The sequence below is a fragment of the Amyelois transitella genome, chromosome 14 (genome assembly GCF_032362555.1).
Source record: "Amyelois transitella isolate CPQ chromosome 14, ilAmyTran1.1, whole genome shotgun sequence".
Classification (NCBI taxonomy): domain Eukaryota; kingdom Metazoa; phylum Arthropoda; class Insecta; order Lepidoptera; family Pyralidae; genus Amyelois; species Amyelois transitella.
In genome coordinates, this window is record NC_083517.1 from 3,973,772 (window position 1) to 3,992,797 (window position 19,026).

At 35.7% G+C, this 19,026-nt stretch overlaps 1 protein-coding gene across 3 annotated transcripts in view; it reads left to right on the forward strand.

Moving 5' to 3' along the window:
- Window positions 1-19,026, forward strand: part of LOC106130928 (pituitary homeobox homolog Ptx1) — a 46,256-nt gene that overhangs the window by 17,229 nt on the left and 10,001 nt on the right. For 2 of the 3 annotated variants that reach the window (XM_013329876.2, XM_013329877.2), the window contains exons 3-4: window positions 13,137-13,262; window positions 18,390-18,637. In XM_013329876.2, the coding sequence (XP_013185330.2) occupies window positions 13,137-13,262; window positions 18,390-18,637 (374 nt within the window). The remainder of the gene's footprint in view (window positions 1-13,136; window positions 13,263-18,389; window positions 18,638-19,026) is intronic. The other variant, XM_013329878.2, reaches the window with a different exon arrangement.

Genomic DNA, 19,026 nt, shown 5'->3' on the forward strand with positions numbered 1-19,026 from the left:
GAATCCCATATTCATAAGCCTATATCTTAGTCGCTTGTTTCGACATCCATGGGAAAGAGATACAGTGGTCTTATCCTTTCTTCTATTGGTGCCGGGAACCACACGGCACAACAATAGTTTCATCGTTAGCGATATTTCATGAAAGTTGAATAATGCTCAAAGAAAGCGAAAGTTTATCTAATTATATCTATAAGTATTTATTTATTTTATTTCAAACCAAGTGCACCAGCAAAAATCATTTGATAAGGCTCTTGACAACGGCGGCATATTGCGGTCTCCACCCCAAACGGGTCGGCTATAATTTCGTAATCACCATAAAATCTGTACCACCGCACTAATATATTTATGACATTATAGCTCCCACTAATATTTATGCAAATTGAAAATGAAAATGGCGCTCGCGTCCCTAATCCTCCGCAATGGATGGTGAAGAAACAATGTGAGTTCTGATGTATTTTTGTTTGTCTATTTGCATTTAATAATTGATTTGTTTGTGCTGTGGTTCACAAGCTTTTTCCCGTGACTTTTTCACTCATGAGGGACTTTCTAAACTACTTTGTATGTAATAAACTTATGTATGTAATAAATTACAAATATTCTGTAGGTATATAACCGAAACGAAACCAAATCAATTACATTCATGTAAGATGCTATCCAACCATTTTGTTAGGAACAGATAAGCTTATATCATTCCTTCATTTATTAAATTTTTTCAATATAATAAAAAACTTTCTCTATTCCTTTGAAAAAAAAAACCGTTGTATATATACAAACAAAATATGAACATATTTTTATGAACATCATTTCAGCTAATAAAACAAGAAAGTAATCGTAATAATTTGCAATAAAAACCCTATTGCACTCAGTTTGTACAGGGCCTCTATTACAATAACCAGACCGCATGCTCCAAATCACGACACCCCATTCCACTTGTCATGTTCTCATCGTGCTAGAGACTGCAAAGTAATTTGAGCCCATATGGGACCAGTGATTGCCTTCTGAATACTTTCACCCTCGACCCGGCCGGAATAGTCACTCGGAGGCCAATTCTGTGTCCCCTCAACTCATTTCCTTAGATCTTTAATATTGCGGTGTCTACGATGTCGTTGTGGTAGGGTTGCGAACGAAATAACATTTGTGTTATGAGAACGGGTCAGTTTTTGAAGCTGTTGTGTTGTTTAGCGAGTTGTAAGCGGTAATAACCGTTGAACGATACAGATTTTCTTCGTTGTGTATTATGTAATATTCTCTGTTATAAGCTATAACATTTTTTACTCCTGCCCTACGTATTTCTTTCAGTTCGTCCTAATTCATTACTGTCATTGCATTCATGCAAACTTTTCAGTTTAGGGTATTTTTGGCCGGACCTTTCGGTAACACTGCTAGTGGCAAGACAGCTCTAAATATAGAAGTATCTCTTAATACCAATTTTTTACTATTTCATATTTTACCTTACGTAATTTGATCAAATCAAGGACGTCCTGGCGAATGGTCAGGTCAAGAGTATCCAAAACCGACGAGCTTTTACGAAGATAATCTCTAAGATACTTGTGGATATGGATGAAGCGAAAGAAGTATTCATAAAAATGCCTCTGCCTACCCCTTCGGGAAAGAGGCGTGCTTTTATGTGGTTCATTCTTTCATTATTTAAATGGTTTTATACTCAAAACAACATCTTTTTCAAACTTTAAAATTAAATCACCATTAGTTAGGCATGGGGCATGATCCACCCCAGCTAGTCGCTAATAATTTTGTGGGGCATTTTTACCAGTCTCAGGTGGTCTGTAATTTGCTTGTGGTAGAAGGGTTACTGATTTATCTCACTGTAATACCCGCGAGGGACCTACTAGTTTGTAGCCGCTCATAAAATATTTATCTAGACGTAGAAATAGAGACAAACGAGCTATTTTTGGTACTTAACTAACCAATATTATACTAAATTATAATAAAAAGCCAAGTATTTCACCATATTAATATAAATACATATAGTCAGGTCTTTATCCCATTTGGGGTAAACAGAGCCAACAGTCTTCAAAAATTTGATAGGCTACGTTCAGCTATAAATTTGAAAGTGATATTATGTTGTATTTTGTTATTATTATACTGAAAGGAAACCGGCACTGTATATATAGGAAACTGAATATGTATGTTTATCATGATCAATCATGAATCATCAAAGAATCATGATCTGATATCTGAGATTCCTCTGTAAACACGGTCACAAAATTCAAGACAGTAGTCATTCTATAGTAATTATTTGACCCCAGTACTTTCAGGCCGTCTTACTCGGTCCTCCCCAGAGAGCGCGCAGCCAGGGCAAAACGACAGTATAATGAGGATTTTTATATAAAAAAAATTATACAAATAATTATGTATTTTGTGATTCATCACATTCAGAAGCTTCTGCCGTTACTAACTCATTAGTGTATGTACAACTACATTATCTTTCATAGATACTGATTGCATGACGCAAATTACAATTACCTACATTAAATTATATACAAACCTCCATGCTTGTCTCTTAGCAAAGAAAAAACAAACTATGAGCTGCATTCTCTTCCCTTGAAGATTGTAAAAAACCATTAAATGAAAGGCTTTCTCCTTTAAAGACATGGGCTAGCAACCTGTCACTGAAACTGTAAGCTCTGTCTACCCCATAAAAGATAAAGACGCCATAATATCTATTTATAAACGAATTAGAATGACCTTGAAACGTACTTACATATCCTACGTGGTCAATAAACAAAACGAGAGGCATCCTCGCGTACGCGTCACGTCTCGCAACAATAACGAAACATGAAAAATTTCCAGACGCTCACATCAGACTGATAAATGGCTTCCGAAAATCCAAAAGGAAGTTACAGCTTACTCGGGATTTGGTCTAGAACCTCTCACGTGCCATAACTGCTGCACTCCGCTTTATTACAATTACCATAAGCCTCAAAGTCCCGCACTCCACGAACGGCCGTAGCAACTTCATCATTCTGAACCTATTTACAAGAACGGTAAGACTGTTATTGCTTCGGTGAAATAGAAACCGCGTCTGGGGCGAAGTCGCCGAGGCGTTGCGGACAAGTTTGGTACTTATGCACCTTATTTTAAGATTGGAGTTAGTGTATGTAGGGTCGGTTGTGCAAAAGTTATGCGCGGTTCGTGCCTCGGGAGCGGTCCACTCTTTACATTATACGTGTACGATATGTCGTGTCGGCGACTATTTGGAATACTAATTGGGAGCATCTAGGGATTCTAAATGGTCTTTTTATTATTTTTTCGGACATTTACTTTATTATCATTGTTTTGTAGCAAACGAAGATTGCGTCCGATGTTATACAAGAAAATCTAAAACTTTTTCATGATAATTCGCGATAAATGCTGTACGGCTGTTGTTTTGTCCCGTATATATATATATATATATAAGAAATCTGATTGGTATCTCATAACAAAGATATAATTGGCATAAAATAAAACGCCAGGACTACGATGATGATATATTACTTATATGTAAACTCATGAATATGCAATTCCGTAGAAACAAGAGTTTAATAAAATGGGATGAGGTAGCTAAAAATATTTTTTGGAAGAAATGTAAGTGGAAAATAGAAAAGTAATTCTAAGTATTAATATTCAGATATTTATTAAGGCCAGGTAGCAAGAAAATTAAGATCATAAATCCAGCGCGGACATTGTACGGGAAACGCCAATGGCGCAGCGTGAATGGAAAACCAGCAAACCGAGAAATGATGATGAATCACGTTACAGAGGAGGGTCGTGGGAGTGAGACAGAGCGAGTCCCTCTTTATAAGAGCAAAGGAGACAGAGCACCTCAAAATTAGTGGATGCTCCCGTGAATTTGTGTACGTTTTCAATGAAGGTTCTTTACGGTAGGTAAAATAGGAATAAAACGGATCGACGTAATCCGACGGCCATTTATAACTTACACTCCATTAATTTGAGTGATAATTCGTGAATAGCAACGCGATTGGCCGTAGATATTGGTTTTGGTAAAACGGTAGCTACTCGGCCCTTCACAATTCGCTTATCACGGGATATCTAATCAATTTTTGTAGTAATTTCGTAAGGAAAGTGTTTGCCGACATGAAGCTACTGTGCCTACTGATATACCAATGATATTCTATGTATATGTTTATTATTATCACTACATATTCGTGTTATTAAGTCCCATTCCGCGGCGAGTTTGTTTGTATTAGATATCCCAGAAACTTCAATAAATATTCATGAAAAGTTTCATTAAATCTTTTTATTTGATAGAAATTGATCCTTAAATGATCCTATTGATATAGTTAACTTTGAAATCTCCCATTATTATTATGACTTAAATTTCATAGTGAAGATTTTTATATCTGCAGTAAAACCTTCTTACATACATACATATTGTCACGTCTATATCGCTTGCAGGGTAAACAGAGTCAACAGTCTTGAAAAAACTGAAAGGCCACTTTCAGCTGTATTACTCAATGGTGGAATTGAGATTCAAATAATGACAGTTTACTGGCCCTTCGCCCAAAATTAAAATCTTAAGTGATTTCGCATATCCTTTAGTCGCCTTTTACAACATCCACGGAACAGAGTGGTTCTTTTAACATGTTCCGGGAACTACACGGATCTATGATTTACTTAGCTAAAGAACTAATGTAGCCACAGCGCCTCTAAAGACAATTATTATGCATCAGTATCTATTTGTAAGTTACGATTAAAGAGACAAACACCTAGACAACGTCAAACTATAACCCAATTTTGTCGAATATTAATTACAAAAGATTTTTTATCCCACCTCTGAATTGTACATCAATATAATCTATCAAGAAACGAGTTAATAAAAACGTGGCAGTTCATACAAAGCTGCATTATGTTGCTTGCTTCATTATATTAAGCAGTTGCTTTATCACCAGGTCAAATGTTTGTTAATCGTTACACCATTCAAGATAGCCCCCCACAGACTATGATTTCAGGAGTGGACAGGAAACTGACACTCGGACCACATCCGGTTAACAGGATTACGATATGAAGCAGACCGTGTGGTCTTTGATTACTGTAATACTCTATGACGGCAGATGATAACCTGTTATACTTGTATCTACGGTGCACATGCATTCATTATTATAATCTCATTTAATAAAAGAAGACACTGACTGACTGATTGAGTGACATGTCAACGGACAGTTCGAAACGCTGGGTCTGGATATTGTAAAGTTTTTATGTAGATTAGGAACCTTATGTGGCCCAAGGGATTATTAAGAAAGGAATTCCTGAAAAAAGAATTTAATGCCATTTTTCATGTTAAGCGGGCATATTCTAGTAATCCTTTACATTTTCATTTGTCATAGGAGGCGACTAAATAGAAAAAGCTCTTACACAATGTATAAAAAAATAACAAGTGAATGCAAGTGAAGGAGGCAGCCAAATGTGTAATCCGTACTAATATTATAAATGCGAAAGTCTGTCTGTCTGTCTGTCTGTCTGTCTGTCTGTTCCTCTTTCACGGCCGAACCACTGAACCGATTTTGATGAAATTTGGTATGTATATAGTTTAAAACCCGCGTTCAAACATAGGCTACTTTTTTTTTCAAAAATCGACCCCCAAAATTGTCAAATGGGGGGTTGAAAGTTTGTATGAAAATCATCGTTCCGCTTTCACGCTTGAACCGCTGAACCGATTATAATGAAATTTGGTATGTATATAGTTAAAGACCCGCGTTCAAACATAGGCTACTTTTTTTTTCAAAAATCGACCCCCTAAATAGTCAAATGGGGGATTGAAAGTTTGTATGAAAATCATCGTTCCGCTTTCACGCCTGAACCGCAGAACCAATTTTGATGATATTTGGTATGTATATAGTTTAAAACCCGCGTTCAAACATAGGCTACGCTTTTTTCAAAAATCGACCCCCAAAATACTCAAATGGGGGGATGAAAGTTTGTATGAAAATCATCGTTCCGCTTTCACGCCTGACCCGCTGAACCGATTATGATGAAATTTGGTATGTCCGTACTAATATTATAAATGCGAAAGTCTGTCTGTCTGTCTGTCTGTCTGTCTGTCTGTTCCTCTTTCACGGCCGAACCACTGAACCGATTTTGATGAAATTTGGTATGTATATAGTTTAAAACCCGCGTTCAAACATAGGCTACTTTTTTTTTCAAAAATCGACCCCCAAAATTGTCAAATGGGGGGTTGAAAGTTTGTATGAAAATCATCGTTCCGCTTTCACGCTTGAACCGCTGAACCGATTATAATGAAATTTGGTATGTATATAGTTAAAGACCCGCGTTCAAACATAGGCTACTTTTTTTTTCAAAAATCGACCCCCTAAATAGTCAAATGGGGGATTGAAAGTTTGTATGAAAATCATCGTTCCGCTTTCACGCCTGAACCGCTGAACCAATTTTGATGATATTTGGTATGTATATAGTTTAAAACCCGCGTTCAAACATAGGCTACGTTTTTTTTTCAAAATTCGACCCCCAAAATACTCAAATGGGGGGATGAAAGTTTGTATGAAAATCATCGTTCCGCTTTCACGCCTGAACCGCAGAACCAATTTTGATGAAATTTGGTATGTATATAGTTTAAAACCCGCGTTCAAACATAGGCTACGTTTTTTTCAAAAATCGACCCCCAAAATACTCAAATGGGGGGATGAAAGTTTGTATGAAAATCATCGTTCCGCTTTCACGCCTGACCCGCTGAACCGATTATGATGAAATTTGGTATGTCCGTACTAATATTATAAATGCGAAAGTCTGTCTGTCTGTCTGTCTGTCTGTCTGTCTGTTCCTCTTTCACGGCCGAACCACTGAACCGATTTTGATGAAATTTGGTATGTATATAGTTTAAAACCCGCGTTCAAACATAGGCTACTTTTTTTTTCAAAAATCGACCCCCAAAATTGTCAAATGGGGGGTTGAAAGTTTGTATGAAAATCATCGTTCCGCTTTCACGCTTGAACCGCTGAACCGATTATAATGAAATTTGGTATGTATATAGTTAAAGACCCGCGTTCAAACATAGGCTACTTTTTTTTTCAAAAATCGACCCCCTAAATAGTCAAATGGGGGATTGAAAGTTTGTATGAAAATCATCGTTCCGCTTTCACGCCTGAACCGCTGAACCAATTTTGATGATATTTGGTATCCGTACTAATATTATAAATGCGAAAGTCTGTCTGTCTGTCTGTCTGTCTGTCTGTCTGTTCCTCTTTCACGGCCGAACCACTGAACCGATTTTGATGAAATTTGGTATGTATATAGTTTAAAACCCGCGTTCAAACATAGGCTACTTTTTTTTTCAAAAATCGACCCCCAAAATTGTCAAATGGGGGGTTGAAAGTTTGTATGAAAATCATCGTTCCGCTTTCACGCTTGAACCGCTGAACCGATTATAATGAAATTTGGTATGTATATAGTTAAAGACCCGCGTTCAAACATAGGCTACTTTTTTTTTCAAAAATCGACCCCCTAAATAGTCAAATGGGGGATTGAAAGTTTGTATGAAAATCATCGTTCCGCTTTCACGCCTGAACCGCTGAACCAATTTTGATGATATTTGGTATGTATATAGTTTAAAACCCGCGTTCAAACATAGGCTACGTTTTTTTTTCAAAATTCGACCCCCAAAATACTCAAATGGGGGGATGAAAGTTTGTATGAAAATCATCGTTCCGCTTTCACGCCTGAACCGCAGAACCAATTTTGATGAAATTTGGTATGTATATAGTTTAAAACCCGCGTTCAAACATAGGCTACGTTTTTTTTCAAAAATCGACCCCCAAAATACTCAAATGGGGGGATGAAAGTTTGTATGAAAATCATCGTTCCGCTTTCACGCCTGACCCGCTGAACCGATTATGATGAAATTTGGTATGTATATAGTTTAAAACCCGCGTTCAAACATAGGCTACGTTTTTTTTTCAAAAATCGACCCCCAAAATACTCAAATGGGAGGATGAAAGTTTGTATGAAAATCATCGTTCCGCTTTCACGCCTGACCCGCTGAACCGATTATGATGAAATTTGGTATTTATATAGTTTAATATCCGCGTTCAAACATAGCCTTTTTTTGTTTTTCAAAAATCTACCCCCAAAGTATTCAAAATCATCGTTCCGCTTTCATGCCTGAACCGCTGAACTGATTTTGATGAAATTTAATATGTATATAGTTTAAGAATCGCGTTCAAACATAGGCTACTTTTTTTGGAAAATCGACCTCCAAAATAGTCAAATGGGGGGGTGAAAGTTTGTATGAAAATCATCGTTCGGCTTTCACGCCTGAACCGCTGAACCGATTTTAATGAAATTTGAAATGCATATAGACTAAGATACGCGTTCAAACATAGGCTACTTTTTTTTTCAAAAATTGACCCCCATAATAGTCAAATGGGGGGTTGAAAGTCTGTATGAAAATCATCGTTCCGCTTTCACGCCTGACCCGCTGAACCGATTTTGTTGAAATTTGGTATTTATATAGTTAAAGACCCGCGTTCAAGTAAAGGCTACGTTTTTTTTGAAAAATCGACCCCCTAAATAGTCAAATGGGGGATTGAAAGTTTGTATGAAAATCATCGTTCCGCTTTCACGCCTGAACCACTGAACCAATTTTGATGAAATTTGGTATGTATTTAGTTTAAAACCCGCGTTCAAACATAGGCTACTTTTTTTTTTTGAAAAATCGACCCCCAAATTACTCAAATGGGGGGGGTGAAAGTTTGTATGAAAATCATCGTTCCGCTTTCACGCCTGACCCGCTGAACCGATTTTGATGACATTTGGTATTTATATAGTTTAAGACCCGCGTTCAAACATAGGCTATTTTTTTTTTCAAAAATCGACCCCCAAAGTATTCCAAATCATCGTTCCGCTTTCACACCTGAACCGCTGGACTGATTTTGATGAAATTTAATATGTATATAGTTTAAGAATCGCGTTCAAACATAGGCTACTTTTTTTCGAAAATCGACCTCCAAAAAAGTCAAATGGGGGGTGAAAGTTTGTATGAAAATCATCGTTCGGCTTTCACGCCTGAACCGCTGAACCGATTTTAATGAAATTTGAAATGCATATAGATTAAGATACGCGTTCAAACATAGGCTACTTTTTTTCTAAAATCGACCTCCAAAAAAGTCAAATGGGGGGGTGAAAGTTTGTATGAAAATCATCGTTCGGCTTTCACGCCTGAACCGCTGAACCGATTTTAATGAAATTTGAAATGCATATAGATTAAGATACGCGTTCAAACATAGGCTACTTTTTTTTTCAAAAAATAACCTCCAAAACAGTTAAAGGGGGGTGAATCATCGTTCCGCTTTTACAGCCTATCTAGACCGATTTTGATGAAATTTGGTATGTTTATGTGTATGGTAGTTTTAGTATTTTTGAACATGAAATTTTAGAATTAAATTTTGGTTAGTATGAAATAATCATTAAAACATTGGATTTTGAAAACTGCATCTTAAGGGCGAAAAATGAGGGTTGGAAGTTTGTATGAAACTTCGTTTTCTGATGGGCGTCGAAGTGCGAGAAGTCTTAAATATTGGTTAGTAAAAAAATCGTATCAGTTGCGGAAAGCAGGATGGCACTAAATAGGATGGGATGGGACAGGATAGGACTGGACGGGGCAGGACGAGACACAGCAGTTTGGGACGGGACGGAACAGAACGAGAAGAGACGGGACAAGACGGGAGAAGCCATTATGAATTTAAATCAAATATTAACTTAAAACAGTCCCGCACGATACGGGATTAAAAAATGGGTGAAATTTTATGGCATATCCTTATAATCAAAAATACATTTGCGCGGGCGAAGCCGCGGGCAAAAGCTAGTATTATTATATTTCTTTGACTTTTAAAAACTTATTTTGACTTTTTAAAAATTTGTGTCACAAATTGTCTAAGAGCTAAACATAATTCAACTTTACATTATAGAAGAATCAAAAAGTTGATTGTGGCTCCAGCAGAAAAGCTATAAAAACATTGTAAAATCCATGAAAGATACGACCACAAGTGAAATAAAACCCGTCTTGTATTCAAATATACCACGGTTACCTACGCCGTAAATTATTCTCACTCTTTTACTACATCTTATTAGAAATATATTTTTACAGTTTACAACCTGAAATATACATATATTCGAGCCGTAAACTTTTAATTTAATGTCTTCTGAATTACAAATACGCTTTTCTTGGATATTGCATTATTAACTTTAATGTGTTACACTCCCTTTTTCAAAAACATGTGTAAATGTTCCGTCATAAAAGATATGAACCGTCGTGTAATAGCCGTGATACAATTACAGTGACTGTGGAATGGTACACTCGAACACAAAATGTCATTTCATATAACGTTTTCATAATATTTTTGTGGAGTAAGAAATAAGAAATACAGGTGTCATAATAAATATAATTTTTATGATGCCTGTAATCATATGTTTAACAGTTCATAATGAATTATGTAAAAAATTACTACAAATTATGACTATTTATTCCATTTTATCAATATATAAACAAATTTCTCATGATCTCTTCAATTTTCTTTGAAATTTGAAAACAAACATTCAAATTATTTATTATGATTACCGTGGAAAACTTTTAATCTAAGGTGAAACTAAATAAAGTCAAGACAGCACATTTGAAATGTCTGTATAGATACATATTATAAGTTTAAGACTGTAACTAAGTAATAAGTTATTTTGCCTTTAGGGAAGCATTAATTTTTAATCTTTGATTGCCACTGATTTGATCGCATTTGATTGGAATAACAAGTTATCGCGACCACAGTAGCAAGCTTTTAATCTGTGTCTCAGCTGAGCGAGGGTTCACGAGTCGTCGCTATAAACGTGCGTGGACCACTTTATGGCCCCAATAAAACAATGAACGTACCTCTTTATCACTCTTATCAAACCTGCAAACATTAAATTTATTTGAACGTGTGTCGTTTGCTCTGTACGTTTGTGCCGGCGTTTGTTTTGAAGCGATAACGTCACATATGTTCCTTTTCCTACAGTCATTTATTAATATGATTATTTTTTTGTTGAAATAATATGAAAAGTCATGGTCAATATGTAGTTTACGGGACAGGTCAGGGTTTCTATTACAAAATTTAAAAATAATATCAAATTATTATGTTGATTTTATAATAATTTTAATTAAATTACTAGGATTTAAAAACGAGTATACCTTTGTTTAAATTTTATATACAATCCAGATGTAGTTTTTGGTTAGGTTATGTTAGTTATATTGACTTATCTGAGGGTTCGATTTATTTTAAGATTTGATTGCACCATATGACTATAACAATAACCAAATCAAAACAAGCCGTCAAGTCTCCGGTTCAGTAAAATTAAAAGCGCCACTATAATTTTTATTATACTTTTGTCGACCTTTATTGATACTACCAAAGTTAACTTTAACATAAAATTTGGTAAACTAGAACTATGGTGAGATTCACAATAATAATTCAGATGTTCAAGATATTGTGTTTGAAACTAATCAAATAATACTATATAAATTATTTAATGAAAAGTTCATTCTGAATATACATACGAATATCTTATCTCGAATCCAATGCGTCAATTTGACGCACGTGAGTCTAATAAACTTTATTGCCATGAATACAGCAATCATTTCGAACGGAAAATGTGAAAGAAAAAACAAAGGAATCCTCTGACAGTTACGTATTTTTAATTGCAATTGTCAATCGCGATTGTTCGTGACTTTTCCCAAAACAAACGGCTCAATAGCTTAAGCGCTAGGCTACTATAAATAAAATACAGTGTAAAAAATAACAATGGGAAAAGATGTGCATTTATTTTTTGATACAAATTAAATTTAGAACACGACAGTTTTGAATGAAAACCGGGCATAGGAATAAAGAATGTACTGTTATTTATTTAGTGTCTTTTTCTCTGTGGTTTGTTTGTAAATGGTTTTGTAGCAGCATGGGTGGTGTGATAATGTAGTGTGAGATTAATTGTTAGCATATTTTCGGGTTTCAAATTATTTGTCTTGTGAATCATGACAAAAAAATATAAGCATTTTTTGTAGGAATACTCATTCGGTATACCTATATTGTTTCTGCATAGCTACACAGTCCGTTCACATTAGGCTCCATCTTTTGACAATACTGGCAATCTAATAGTTCTACTATCGCAGGATGCCAAAAAAAAACCTTAATTGATAACAAGTCTTTACTAATATTATAAAGCTGAAGAGTTTGTTTGAACGCGCTAATCTCAGGAACTACTGGGTCGAATTGAAAAATTCTTTTTGCGTTGAATAGGCCATTTATCAAGGAAGGCTTTAGGCTATATAATACGCTGCAACTATAAGGAGCAAAGAAATAATGGAAAATGTGAAAAAAACCGGGGAAAATTATTCATCCTTGAGGGCTTTAATGATGCCCAAAATAACTATTCCACGCGGACAAAGTCGCGGGCACAGTTATTCTTGTTCATAAGTTTTTGGTTTGAATAAGTTGTTTCATGTTAAAAATACAAACCTAAATTCTTACACATTAAAAATACTCCAACTCTTTAACATAACTTTAAAAAAGTCCAAAACAAACATGCACATGCAACTCATCTGGCGGGCGCTATAAATAAGGGCGAGCGCACACGGTCTCCCGTGACTAATTTGTTAACAAGTGTTCGGGGGCACTTAATTACCGTACAGCGACGGGGCGTCATCGTCTCTCAGCGAAAACATTACTTTGTCAAGATTTCCGCGGTAAATAATGAAGCTATTAGTAACGTTAATTGAATTTATGCGCGCACGTTAACGTTTTGGGCGTTCCGCGCTCGCGCGGTTTATGTGTTGATAATGTTTACATCATTATTACAGTGGAGCGCATTTTGGAAATACAAGGTTCAGCTATTCTAATCCATACGAGCCATATCAATACGAAAGTGAGTTTCATGATTACCTTTTTAAACAGAAACGCTGTCCATAACTTATAGTTGTGAACAAAGGCAAAAAGACATAGGAAGGGCATATTTCACACAATATAGAAGTAGGGTATATTTCGCAAGTGGTTTGTAAAGATATAGTGTCTGCCTACTCCTTTGGGAAAGAGGATTTTTATAATAATGTGAATGATTGAAAACAATAAAAAAAATTTTGTTTACAGTATGGGCAGAAACCGGGGAATTCCGAGACAGCGGGCACTCGTCACTCGCATCCGGGGGCTCCGGGGTGGAGCAGTCTCTGTACGCGCCGCCCAGACCCCGGCGGGACCGTAAGCATACCGATGATAGTGAGTAGTTAGATTTACAACAGGACATTTGTAATTAGCACATCAAGCGCAGCGCAGTTTTAAAGCAGGCACGCACCTCAAACTCGTCACATCAAATTGAAACACCGCAGCTGTATGACGATTATGAAGACTTTCTTGTATTACAACTGGGTGCGGATTCACTTTCAAACTGCTCTGTTAATGACCTGTGTTTGGTGTGCTCGGGACTTTTAAACAGGCTAGGTGAAGTCGGAATCGCGCAAGAGCGTCTTTCCGTAACATTTTATGTTAAATCATCAAAATGATCCTATAATTCATTAAGAATACGTAGTCAAGATCGATTTTTCCATACCAATTGTCTTTTAAAGTAACATAATATCATTAACAAAGACCCTTTTAAGGATATTATTTGATATCCTACTGCACATTTTTAAGCGGTTCATGAAATACACCTGCCTTAAACTTATGTGGATACCACATAATTATTTATAGTAGAGAGGTGTCGTACTACATTTGTCAACGCATGCTTATTCAGAGCCTTACTATGCAAGACGAAAGTATGAGAGCCATTTCGCCATTTGTTATCCTAAAAAGGTTCGTAATCAGCCGTCTAAATCAAATATTCAAGTACATCATTTTATTTTGATTTATACTTATGTTATCAATAAAATTCTTCTCATATCTAAAGTGTTATTACTATAACATTATAAGGGATTCTTGAAGTCTCGATACATAAAGGTTGTAAAGAGCTTCGACTTTACACCGATTTATGTGCTTTGTTGTGCCGACCTGTCAAGATTCCCGAATTACTTACAATTGATCGAGCTGAAAATAATCTTGAATTGTAAGATAACATTATCGGAGTCACGAGCATAAAAATGTGCATTCGACTTACGACATAAATTATGTAAGGAGTGTTTCAGATAATTTAAATTTCTTTGTATTTAACAAAGAAATTTTTCTTCTGTGACTTCATTGATGTCACTAAGAGAAGAGTTAAGTATTTCAGAGATTTAAACTCGCTAATTTTAGTTTCCAAGTCGCATAACCACTTTGTTATAAATGAAATTATGCCTTCCTTCAGAGGGGTAGGCAGAGACTTTGATTTTTTACTTGCTACGATCTATGTAGATTTATCTTGCTTCCTGCATACTTATTACTAAAGAGTAATAAGTGTGCAGGAAGTATAGTAGAGTATGAAAAGTCATACTCTACACATTTTCCAAGATATCCGAAATTTCTACATTATACTTACTTCATTGCTTGACAAAGCTCACACTGCGCATAGAAAGCGCATTCCATTCAAATCGAAGCGACAGTTTTTACCGATTGAAAATGTCGGCATTCATTGCCGGACCACCAAAGTGACAAACTTAAAACTGTTAGCAAACCGAGTAAGCCGGTGAAACTATGGCAAATACCGACGCGTTATTCTACTAATGCGTGCGCAAACATGCCGAGGGCGACGCGTTACGCTACGTGCTACAGTTCGTTTGTTTTATTTCGTGTAATCTCCACGATTGTTATTTACATTTTTTTTATGTAGTGATATATATATTTTTCTGTGTAAAGTGTTTAATCTGAGTATACTATTATTTACTAATATATTTTTCATTATATTTCAGTTCATGTTATTATGACACTGTTTTGTAATCTATCTTTTTATTAACATTTATTTTGTGTTAACTTGTCGGACTTATAATTTTGGACGGGAATTACCAAAACAACTAAATAAAATGCAAGATGATGATGCTACGTTAGTACAATCACGTTGTACGGAATCATGTAAGTTAGGTTGTGAAACAATTGTCTGGACCTCTGCAAAAGCTATCGGACCCGAAGTAAAAGGGCAGACTAAAAAAAATTTATTTAACATGATCTCGTTACCAGGAATGATATTTACGTGTGTCGGTACAGTTTGAGCCCGTTGGCTAAATAACCTTAAGAATGCAACCTCCAATCTGCGAGAAGAAAAATTTCCGATTTTGAATTTGTTATCCATAGTTCAATTCCTAAACGAAATATTTTCGAACATATATGTAGTTATTCCACATAGCACTACGAAATGTCGCACGCAAATGACAAGAAAACTATATTAAATAAATTCAGCAACCCTATCCACGATATCGATGTCGATACGTTATCACAGCTTTGAGCGACCGACTCATCGATCACTGCAGCCTTTGCGGCCGCCGACAACCTAGGTAAATATCGGCTAACATATGTTACAGATATCGAGTCGACACTTCACGATAAAAGTGCATGTACAAATCTATTTACTTCGTGTTTAGAATTAGAATGATTCTAAATATGAATTAAGATATTCAAATTACGAATTAGTTTATGGAAATTCACGTAGAATTAGCGCCACCATCGCTGTTACAACATGTCTGAAATAGTTTTCCGATATAAGTGGTTCTTTCGCCTACGAACGGTTCAACTACGTAATTATTTTTCATCATCGAGATATGATTAGGCGACAGGACTTTTTACTTTCAACCGATTTGTCGACAAAAAAGTAGGAGTCCATTCCGTCCGTGGAAAACGCTATGTTGCAAATTGTTCGTAGACCGTCGGATATCAGTTTCGAACTCCAACCATTTAGCGTCAAGCGCAGCCAAAGAGATCCAACACGTGGTTTGACCACGGGTTTCTCCCGAGAAAGAACGCCAGAAGGATGATGATAACATACAGCGTACATAACATGACGTTAAGATTCAGAGATGCTGCTAGGTTACTAGTCCATCGCCTAAAACTAGAAGCCTGTTTTATAATCTACGAGGAGAAGTAACTGACATACAATTATTTTTTTCATTGACCTTGCAAACCGGCATAGAAGCGATGATCTCTGAAATTTTCACGGTCAAGAATCGGCTTCCACCTTATAAACGACGATAGCTATTTAGGCGGACCGCAAACTTGGCGACTTTAATCCAGGCTGATCATTACACGCCAGATTGCCAAGCGTGTAGATTGATGGTTTTAATAAAGTTGTTCAATTTATGCCGCGCAGTTTAATCCTGCCTAAATCGAGTCATGTGTATTAACTTCGCATGTTATCAATAAGTTTAGGAATTGATTTAATTGTCTACGTGCGGTTATTACTCGCTTTAATTACCAGTTTAATAGTAGTCTTCTCCTTGTACAAGTTGGTGATGGAAAACATCGTAAGGAAACCTGCACATTCAGGCAATTGAATGTGTATCATCTGTATTTTTCATAAGGTTTTATCTGAATCTCTAAAGAATAGGAACTTAGTTAAGTTTTACAGGTTGCCTAAATGATGTTTAGGCAACCTGTAAAACTTAAAAACAAATGAGGCCTAATTACGATAAAAATCTAGAACTAGAACGTACAGTATATGAGTAAATTAACACGCAAACGATAATTAAAAACATTCGACTAAGCCTATACGATTATATCTCCGTTTCAGTTTATTTTGAAAAATTTAATCAATATATTTTTTTGGATATTTTATATCTGTGTCGTTGCTACATTTATTGGTACTAAAATTCTGTTTATATACATTCCTTTTGATAACGATAGCAGATATAATCAAGAATTACAACTGTGATACGTAGCACATGGTCTTTGAATCCTACTACTATTATAAAGGCGAAAGTTTGTATGGATGTATGGATGTTTGTTACTCTTTCACGCAAAAACTACTGAACTGATTACCATGAAATTTGGTATGTAGGTAGCTGAAGACCCAATTCAATGTCCATTAGAAATCCTATCAGAATTTCCTCCATAGAAATCCGAATCATATAAGACTATTAAATTCCTAGTTCTTTGCTAGTGACCAATTCAACAAGAACGGTGCTATGTATCTAAAATTTTATTAAGATACTTATTTGGGCAAGAAACAAACCATTTTTTTTGGTTTGTGCACGAGCTGCGGGCGAACTCTAGCATGACTATGCCGGGAATAGTAAATTCTACTGTTCTTTCCTATATGATCTCTTACTCAAGCTTCACATTATCTTAATTTTTACTTAAAATATACAAAAATACAAATATTTTATTTCTTTATTATTATAAAGTGTGGATGAAGTCAAAACTTCAGTCATCAAGTCTGACTGATTTTTAATCAAATATGGCGCAGCTATGGGCCTAATCCTCAGACGTAACATGGCAATTTTTTTCTGAACACCTCCACAGACACAAATAAAAGCAATATGACAGATTACAATCGCTGTTATCAGTAACGAATTGATGTAATATTCCGTATCGAACCCGCGATACTCGTTTCGATGACACCCATTATAATTACGTGGTATATGAAGCCATCTGTCAATTCCATATCTCCATTTGAGTGGCTCTGAGATATTTTGACCTATTTAAAAAAAAAAAAAAAAAAAAAAAAAAAAAAAAAGTTACAGTCATGAAAAGACGGTCCTAGTTAAAAATGTTAGTAAAAAACTTGTGAATGTGGATAAAGCGAAGGAATGTGCAGGAATTGTGAAAAAATTACAAAAGATCGACGTATCTTAACAGCGAATTGACAAGACGTCATAAAGGAATTATTTGCGTACCTACTAATCCGCGCTTACCAACCGCTACCGTGTTGGCAGTTAAGACCCTGATAATTTCAATGTCGAGTATGTATATATATATAGATCATTGATTTATAACACTATAGATCTGTTTTTTATTTTCACCCTACTTTTTATTTTTTATTTTATATTTTATCATTTTATTTTTAATCAAATAACCTTACCTCTTTCCGTGAGTAAGTTGCTTTTGTCATCCAAGTGATAGTCTGTTTTGTTGTAGTTGGGTGGAATTAAGTGAAATGTTATTTTCAAAGAGCTATTTTACATATAAATTGTACGTACGTAATCAAAATTTTTCCGCGTGTTTTTTTTTACAATTTAAGGTAAACTATGTACCAAATTTGATTAAAATTGGTTCAATGGTTTAGGATTAGTTAAGACAGAGTAACCTTCGCATTTATAATATTAGTAAGGAAGTTGAAATAGTTTTAGTGAAGTAGGGATTTATTGTTTTGTCAAAAATCATCCGATTTCTGCCTGAGACCTTCAGAATACTATAGTTTATTAAGATGTTCATGTATAATGTATTTGTTATTATTAAAAATTGTATTACAACGTACAGAAAACTTAATCAACCGTATTGTTTCAGGCAATCGTCCCCTAACATCGGAACCAACGATAAAAACGGAGTCAACGACCCCTGGCATTGGTCCCGACGAGCCTTCTATGGACGACAAAGGGGACAAGAAGAACAAGAGGCAGCGACGTCAGAGGACCCACTTCACCAGCCAGCAGCTCCAGGAATTGGAAGCTACCTTCGCGAGGAACAGATACCCTGATATGTCCACGAGGGAAGAGATCGCTATGTGGACTAATTTGACGGAAGCGCGAGTGAGGGTGAGTGGACAAAATAGATTTTTTTTTAAGTTTAAATTATGATGATGATATATATGAAAGTCATACAATACCTGTGCTACCTGCCCTTAGCCTAGTCGTTCTATGAAGAAAGTCGTTCGAATTTCAGTTGTATTTTGTCTTCTTGCAAATTTTAACAAATAATTATCTGACAACATTATGCTCAATCTTGTATGAATGTTATCACTTACACTTTATAATAAAATAAAGCATCTTGAATCAATAAATTGATCAATTATAAAAACAGCTCAGTAAAAACATCGTATAAAAACATTGCGCGTTGCAGCAAATCCGTTGTTTACATTCGCGAGTTTGGAAATTATAACTGCATGCACGTTTTGAGCACTTATTTACCTTATGTGGATTGTGAC